This window comes from Myotis davidii, unplaced genomic scaffold (genome assembly GCF_000327345.1).
Source record: "Myotis davidii unplaced genomic scaffold, ASM32734v1 scaffold555, whole genome shotgun sequence".
Taxonomy (NCBI): Eukaryota; Metazoa; Chordata; class Mammalia; order Chiroptera; family Vespertilionidae; genus Myotis; species Myotis davidii.
This window is the reverse complement of record NW_006286315.1, coordinates 914,941-923,922: the sequence shown is the minus strand read 5'-3', so window position 1 is coordinate 923,922 and position 8,982 is coordinate 914,941. Positions and strand designations below refer to the sequence as shown.

Here is an 8,982-nt window from a genome sequence, read left to right as displayed (position 1 = left end):
TTTCATTATCCCAGTAATCACTGCAAGCACCTCTGAGAGAAAGCCGCACTCGAGTTCTGACGGATGCCTCACAGTCCAGTTTCTCCCCGTATGAGTCTGGGTCCCCAGAGACTCGCCAGGAACTGGAGTTCAGAGCAGTCTGGAGCTTGAGACTCCCTCCCGATTGAAGAAAACAACCATGTCCTGTTTTGCCAGCCCTTTCCATGTGCGCCTCCGTACTTCTGCACTTTGCTTCCGCACCTCCTCTGAGTCTCAGTGTGATTTTCTCTTTTCTTCTAGTTGTAGAATTTCCACTCAGCCAGCCTTCCTGTGATTCTGTGATGTCCGTTCCAGAGACTCGCCCAGAACTGGAGTTCAGAGCCTTCAACCGCGTCTTCAGTTGCCAGCCCTTTCCATGTGCGCCTCCGTACTTCTGCACTTTGCTTCCGCACCTCCTCTGAGTCTCAGTGTGATTTTCTCTTTTCTTCTAGTTGTAGAATTTCCACTCAGCCAGCCTTCCTGTGATTCTGGATGATGTCCGTTTCGTCTTTTAGTTGTATTTTTGAAGTGGTTATGCGAGGCAGCAATTTCAGGTGTTTACCTATGCCGCCATTTTGGTTTCTCCTCTCATACCCTTTCTTCTGTTACCAATCCAGAGAGCAGAGTTTTCACAGCTCCCTGCTCTGTGATAACTCTCTGCTCTCCTTTTATGAACCCTTCTCTCCCAGACTGAAAGTGGGAGGCCTCATGCCGAGTAAGCTCTGCGTCCGTGTCTGTTGTCTTCACTTAGTGCCTCCTTCTGGTGCTAGTGTGCCAAGCATCTGGGCAAGGCCCAAATGGTATCTTCTGGTATATTTTAACTGGGCGATTGCACTTATGTAGCAAGAGATGTACTACTGATTGTTACATGCTGACTGGTCCAACGTAGAATTCCACAACCCAATTAGATGGACTGTCTGGGATGCAGTGTGAAGAACTGTGTCGCTCCTGTAGTGAGAAACTTGTTAGCTCACTTCCACCTCTAACTCCTGCTGCCCACAGATGGGGAAATCACTTCCAAACCGATGGTGCTGTTCCTGGGACCGTGGAGCGTTGGCAAATCCACCATGATAAACTACCTCCTCGGGTTGGAAGACACTCGCTACCAGCTTTATACAGGTGGGATTTTCTTGTGTGATTCTTGAATTTCAATGTCATATGTAAAATCGCTATGAAAACAAAACAAAACATTTATATGTTTTTATGTGTCATCAATAATAATGAAAATCACGTACAAGAAACCAGCAGCTACACTCATGTTGGTAGCAGCATTATTCACAATACACAAGAGGTGCACACAACCCAAATATACATCGATGTATGAATGGATAAACAAAATGTTATTCGGCCTTAACGAATAATAAAGTTCTGATACATACTACAACATGGGTGAAATGTGGGGACTATTTTTTAAAATATATTTTTATTGATATTAGAGAGAGAGGAAGGGAGAGGAAGAGAGAGAGAAAAACATCTGTGTGAAAGAGAAATGTTGATTAGTTGCCTCCCATACATGCTCCAATGGGGAATTGCACCCACAATCTGAGTATGTGCCCTGACCAGGAATCGAATCTGTGACCCTTTGGTACATGGGACAGCGCTCCAATCAACTGGGCCACACCAGCCAGGGCAAAATAAACCAAATTGTCATATGATTCCATTTAATGAGGCGCCTAGAGCCGCCGTGGGCAAACTATGGCCCGCGGGCCAGATCCAGCCTGTTTGAAATGAATAAAACTAAAAAAAAAAAAAGACCGTAACCTTTAATGTAATGATGTTTACTTTGAATTTATATTAGTTCACACAAACACTCCATCCATGCTTTTGTTCCGGCCCTCTGGTCCAGTTTAAGAACCCATTGTGGCCCTCGAGTCAAAAAGTTTGCCCACCCCTGGCCTAGAGTCATCAAATTCATAGAGACAGAAAGTAGAATGGTGGTTGTTGTCAGGGGCTGGGGAAGTTAAGAATGGGGAGTTAGTGTTTAATGGATACAGTTCAGTTTGGGGTACTGAAAAAGTTCTAGAGATGGATGGTGGTCATACTTAATGCTACTGAACTATATATATATATGTGTGTATGTATACATATGTGTGTATATATATATATATATATATATATCCATCCACATTTAACAAAAGGGAAGTCACTAGCTTAGCAAACATAGTAGCTGATTCTTATGGCAAACCCTCCCTGAAATACCTTGCTTACCCACCTACTTTGCAGTAGGTCTCTTCCTAGGAGATGACTGTTCCTACTAACTTTGTGCCTATGTGTGCAGGTGCTGAGCCTACCACCTCTGAGTTCACGGTCATCATGCATGGGCCCAAACTAAAAACCATCGAAGGTATTGTCATGGCAGCTGACAGTACCCGGTCCTTCTCACCTCTTGAGAAGTTTGGCCAGAATTTCCTGGAAAAGCTGATTGGCATCGAGGTTCCCCACAAACTTCTAGAGCGGGTCACATTTGTGGATACACCAGGCATCATTGAGAACCGCAAACAGCAAGAAAGAGGTAATTCAGCACTCATTTCTGACACAGGGTGAGCCTTGGACAGTGGGTGGCAGGCAGGCAGAGGGGAGGAAATGTGGCCAGCATTGCCCAACACCAGGGGATATGTTCTCTGCCTCCAGCCCCTACTTGTTTTGCTGTGGTGCCATTTAGGCGTGGAGTACCTTGTCCTTTTACCTCCCCAAGGACTGATCTGGTTTGGAGGTGATCATTATTTTCCCAAGAGGAAGCTGATCTTCTCTGTAAGTAGCTCCTCAAGGTCCATGCTGGGGCTGAGCTGTCATTGAGGAGGCCCGGGCTGTCCTGACTGACCAAGGGCCTGGATTAATTGGGTCTCAGTCCAGGTGTACTTGACCTCTGGCTAACCTGGGGCTGGGTTGAACCTGACCTTTAGTTCTTCCTGCTTTACCAGGCCTGCTTCAACATAAGCCTATATCAAAAGCCCTACCTACCTTCAAGTGACAGGGGAGTGCCACTTTGGGCCCAGGAGGCACTAGGCTGTACATAGGCCACTGAGTATCATCATGACTCAGGGTTATCTGCAGAGATGAGTCATAACAGGCATTTGTAGAATATATGACCAGATGATAGATCTCAGTTTATGGCTCTCACTCCTGTTTTGGTTATAACCAGACCCTGTTTTATGACTAGTAATAATATTATCACTAATATTGACCTTTATTTTACTCCTAGTATATATTAGGTAATTTTATGCATTATTGGCTGATTGTTGTAAAATAATTTCAAGACAGGTATTCCTAGCCTCCTCATTTTGAAAATAAGAAGTTGGAGGAATGAAAAGATATTAAGCACCTACCTTGTGACCGGAAGTTTTAGTTAGGTGCTTTCCTGTATTTGTAGCAACATAGTACTCTTGAGATCAACCTAGGCTTCATAGTTCTTCTCATTTTATAGCTGAAATGCTAAAACTTGGAAGCATTTAATATTCAGCTGTCCAGTGACAAAGCCCCAATTCTAGCCTGGGTCTTATGCCAGATTCACATTTCTTTCCACTAAATGATGGATCCTCTCTCTTTTTAATTTTTATTAATTAAAATTTTTTTACAATTACAGTTGATATACAACATTATGCTAATTTCAAGTGTAGAACATAGTGAATAGACATTTATATAACTTAAGAAGTGATCACCTCAATTAGTCTAGTACTGGTAGATCCTCTCTTTCACATCCTTCTAATTCCCTGACTTTTTCTTCCTTCAACATCTTCGCCACTGCCCCAGATCTTTTTAGATAGTAGGAAAATCTCCATTTCAAAAAGAGCATTTTGCTTCCCTGGAACCTTGGATTTCACTTAGATTAAAGCAAGAATCAGGCTGGTCTTGGTTGAAGGTTGACAAAGGGCAAGAGATACACAATTAATTCTTAAAAGCCTTCAGAAGGCCAGAAAATCCTTAATGCCGTGATTTCCTTCAGCCTGTGGAATGGTTTGGTTCTGGCAAGAGGCACCAGGGGGCTTGGGCCGATGCTTGCTCAGCCTGACTTCTCACTCCCTCTCCCAAAGGTTACCCCTTCAACGATGTATGCCAGTGGTTCATTGACAGAGCTGACCTCATCTTTGTCGTCTTTGACCCAACCAAGCTGGATGTGGGCCTGGAACTGGAGACGCTGTTCCGCCAGCTGAAGGGGCGTGAATCCCAGATAAGGATCATCCTGAACAAGGCCGACAACCTGGCCACTCAGATGCTCATGCGGGTCTATGGGGCTCTCTTCTGGAGCTTGGCCCCGCTCATCAACGTCACTGAGCCCCCAAGGGTCTACGTCAGCTCCTTTTGGCCACAAGACTACAAGCCCGACACTCACCGGGACCTGTTTCTCAAGGAAGAGATCTCCCTCCTGGAAGACCTGAACCAGGTGATCGAGAACAGATTGGAGAACAAGATTGCCTTCATCCGCCAGCATGCCATCCGCGTGCGCATCCACGCCCTTTTGGTCGACCGCTACCTGCAGACGTACAAGGACAAAATGACCTTCTTCAGTGACGGAGAGCTGGTCTTTAAGGACATTGTGGAAGATCCTGATAAATTCTATATCTTCAAGACCATCCTGGCAAAGACCAACGTTAGCAAATTTGACCTGCCCAACCGAGAGGCCTATAAGGACTTCTTTGGGATCAACCCCATTTCTAGTTTCAAGCTCCTGTCCCAGCAGTGCTCCTACATGGGGGGCTGCTTTCTGGAGAAGATTGAGCGGGCCATCACCCACGAGCTCCCCGGCCTCCTCGGAAGCCTGGGGCTGGGGAAGAATCCAGGTGCTCTCAACTGTGACAAAACAGGGTGTGCTGAAACCCCAAAGAATCGCTATAAGAAACACTAGGCTGTGGTGTGGCCATTCTCGGGTTCCTGTTGGTGAATGAGCTTGTGTTCTAACTGTCTGAGAAGTCCTGGTTTATTAGCCCTTTGAGCCACACTGGCAAAGAATCATCACACGTTGGAGATGGGGGAGTTAATTGAGGCCAGTGGTGGGGGAAGGTGTGGGTCGAGGGAGGAGAGTGGAAACTGTGAATTATAGTTTGCTTGTCTCATTGCTTCAATTAGGAGGCCTGATGGAGGCAAGTCAGGCCATCCCTGCTTTTCCTGGGTCCTATCTGGGAGGGACAGAGAGCAGCTAAATTCTAGGGTATACTGAATTGATGAGCATTAAATAAGCTAAAAGCAGCTGAAGCTCCTTTCCCCGCTATAAGCTGGGAAAAGAGAAGACTTGAGTCAGTAGGACTGTCCTGGTCCTTTGTGGCTGCCTTCCACAGTCTTCTGTGTTCCCCCGCCAGTGCTCAGCTGTCTCTTAAACTTTGGTTGATTTCCCTAGGGGATGCTCTCTGGGGCCTGAATTAACCTGGGTTTTGAGCCCACTCCCCAGGCTCTCTTCCCTGTTTCCTCCCGGGTTGGGAGGGATGGTTTAGGGTACCCGAACACTAAGAGAGAACAAGAGTTCCCAGGCGAAGAGAAGCATCTGCCTCCCCCATGCCATTTCTCTGACGTGGTGTTCTAAGCCAGCTGGGAAGCTGAGTCCCTTTATTGGCCCCAAGAGAAGGGCCAGTGTTCTGTGCATTCAGGTGATTCACTGGAAGTGGCTTCAGTGAAAGTACAGCTCAGAGGGTTAATTGGTTTGCAGTGTGTCTTTGTTTATTGCATGTCTTGGAAAACTTGGACCCCAAAGTCTTTGGGTTTCAGAGGGGACAAAGGAGACCTCACTCCCTTTCGTTGGGGACTTCTCTGGGCAGCCCGCCTCTTCCAAATTTAAGAGGAGGCTGTTTCCACAACTTCTCTGTGGAGACAGTCTGCAGAAGGGTCGTTCCTTCCTGATTTTCATCACCATGGCTTTCCCTCTCCCTTCTTCTCATTCCCTGATGTGCTAACACTCAAAACTCACAGGAGTCCGAACCAGCACCAGTCATCAATGTCAGTGGCAACTAAGGCTCAACCTTCAGTTTTCCACCTGAACTTGATGCTGATTCCCACTGGACATACCGCAGGAAAGCCTGGGCCTTCAGACACCAATAAGTGTGGATATGTGTGTATTATGTTGTCCAAGAGAGATTAGGGAGATAACAGATGCCAGAGAGCATAGCGAAAGACCTTGTGAGAGTTCTGCCTGGCTGGTGTGCCACCCAGAAGGGCAGTGAGGGACTGAGGATGCGGGGAAGGACCCTGGAGGGAAGGAGCCATTTGACAAAAGGCAGGTAAGGGAACAGTCTGTGCAAATCCTGGAGACTGGGCCCAGGGCTGCCTGAGGGGCTCCTGCCGAGTGAGCTCCAGCCTCTCTTGGGAGCTTTGCCAGGAGGCATGGGTCAGGACCTGCCAGCACCAGGAAGTCATCCTGGAGCAGAAGGAAAGTGAAGAGGAAGGCAGAGGGAGCAGAGCGGCACTGAGGATCGGCAGTGGAAGTGAGTTGGCAACCAAACCATGCGGAGAACTGCAACTTCGGAATTCCTGTTTCTCAGAATTAGTAGCACTTCGGTGCGGCTGCAATAGAGGCTGCTTCCGTTGGCTTTGTGGAGGACCTGGAACCTCCCTCAAGAAAGCCAGAGGCCCCACAGCCTTCGGGACATTGTTTCTAAGGACAGAGCCAACCAGAGAAGAAAAAAGGATCACCTAGGGGTGTCCAAGGAGCCTGGTGACAGGGCCCGATAAGCCGCTTTTCTTCTCACCAAGAACCAACCCTTGCCTCATCTCTCTGTCATTTACCTTCTGGAGAGTCTGCCCTCCCACCTTGCTCCTTAACGCCCCTAATACACTGGAGCTCCTCGTGGCATATCTGTGTTTCCCAGTGCAGTAGGGGAAATAAAATATGCAGAATTGTATGGGCATTGTCATAGCTACTACCACCATTGCTTTGGGCGAAGAAGGTGGAATGAGGCTAATACATTCATACAACATTTATATTTTCAGGGTGGTGACATTGTCAGTGTGATCCCCCCCCTTTCTTTTCTCCATCCATTTTTCTTTTCTTATTCCTAATCCTATGCTCACTCCTTGACTTAACCTTTTCTCTAACTGCCCGCAGGCCTGTCTATCAGTCAGCTTGGACTTTAAGAGCTATTTTGTGCCTCACTCTGTGGAGGTGGATTTTAAGCAGAATTCTGACTTTTATGGGGGAGGGGGAGTAAGGGGGTGGGTTGAAGGCTAGGGGCGGGAGGGCATTTAGGATCCAGAGATCCCTCAAGAGGAGTATTTGTGAGTATTTGTGCCTGAACAGTAGCTGTTTCTCTCCAAAGTGGAACCTTTCCAGTGTTCTTTCCATTCTGATTTCATCAGGTAGAAAGTCTCAATAAAGTTCCAATCTCTCTTTAACACATTGTACTTTGATTGTATCCAACCAGTTCAATCTCTTTATCTTCCGTTAAATCTAGTAGAGTGTACTAATTTTCATTAAGACTGTTTTTTAGAGTTTTAGGTTCACAGCAAAATTGAGAGTAAGGCAAGAGATTTCCTATATACTCCTCCCCACAACATGCATAGCTCCCTTCACTATCAACACCCCCACAGAGTAATACATTTGTTACAATTGATGAACCTACACTGACCCGTCATAGTCACCCAAAGTTCATAGCTTACATTAGGATTCACTCTTGGTGTTGTACTTTCTGTGGGTTTGGACAAATGTTTAATGACATGTACCCAGCATTATAGTGTCATACAGAATAGTTTCACTGTCCTGAAAAATCCATGTGCTCCACCTATTCATTCCTCCTGTCTGCTCTCATTCCCATGTACCAATTTTTAAATTTCTTGGGGATAGGTTGAAAATTTATAATTGCATCTCCTTACCCCTTCCTGTCTTCTTTTCAAGCTTCCTCCTTCTAGCCTCCCAGTGTCAAAGATGACCTGTTCCCTCAGTTGGCTATGAAACTAAGGCCTGCTGTAGTGTAATGGTAAACCTGAAGCAACACTTCCCTGAAATTGTCCTTCTCCCTGCTTCTGTGGCAGTCCCATTAATAGGAGTTATTGAAAACTAACCCAGTCTCTCACAGAGGCATTTGATCCACGCCCTCAGGCACACAGCTGCCCACTTGGTGCCTGAAGGCTCTGGTGGAGGGAGCAGAAAGGTCTGCCCTGAATGTAAGGATGGCATCTCCCTTGGCTTCTACAAGAAGTGGTACCCCCATAGCATAGCCTGGGCCTCCTGCCTCTTCTTGCCTTTAAAGAAACCTGAGCCCTAACTGGTTTGGCTCAGTGGATAGAGTGTCAGCCCGTGGACTCAAGGGTCCCGGGTTCAATTCCGGTCAAGGGCATGTACCTTGGTTGCAGGCACATCCCCAGTGGGGGAGTTGTGCAGGGGGCAGCTGATCGATGTTTCTCTCTCATTGATGTGTCTCTCTATTCCTCGGAGATGGGGAGAGTGACAGAACCAACAATGATGAGAGAGACTCATTGATCGGCTCCTGCATGCCCCACACCAGGAATCAAACCATGACCTCCTGGTTCATAGGTTGATGCCAACCAGCCAGCCATGCTGGCCAGGTAGAGCATGTTTCTTAAAAGGACAAGACCTGGGTCCTCAGATTTGGTGGGAGGTGGGACTGCCAGGCCAGGGAAGATGTGGGGTTCAGCGGCTTGGCCACCTGCTCTGGGTTTTCCTGTCAGAAGGGGCTGATCTCAGGGCCTGATGAGTAGGGCAATGCAGTTCATTTTTTCCCTCTCCCTTGCTCTCCTCTTGATTAGGGTCCACAGTCTAAGTAACCGAGTAAGCTGACCTAAAACCACTGCTGCCTACCCACACCTGCCCCAGGTCACTTCTCCCACCCATGATTGCAACCAGCATGTTCCCAAGACCGGGAGAAATAAGGAGCTTTTCCCTGGAAAAGGGAAGGTAGGTGAGATCTGTTTTGAAGATAAATATAACATGCCAGAATCTGCTGGAGTGACCAAACTGGACTATTTCACAAGCCTCACACCTTACCATCTTTAGGTTAAGTCTGCCATTAAGACGATAGGTAA

General features: G+C 47.1%; 1 protein-coding gene across 2 annotated transcripts in view; it reads left to right on the top strand.

Moving 5' to 3' along the window:
• SRL (sarcalumenin) overlaps window positions 1-7,344 on the top strand; it is a 43,274-nt gene extending 35,930 nt beyond the window's left edge. For both annotated transcript variants that reach the window (XM_006757882.2, XM_006757883.2), the window contains 3 exons: window positions 1,021-1,137; window positions 2,297-2,530; window positions 4,050-7,344. In XM_006757882.2, the coding sequence (XP_006757945.1) occupies window positions 1,021-1,137; window positions 2,297-2,530; window positions 4,050-4,861 (1,163 nt within the window). In that variant the 3' untranslated portion in view covers window positions 4,862-7,344. The remainder of the gene's footprint in view (window positions 1-1,020; window positions 1,138-2,296; window positions 2,531-4,049) is intronic.
• Window positions 7,345-8,982: the final 1,638 nt, after the last annotated feature.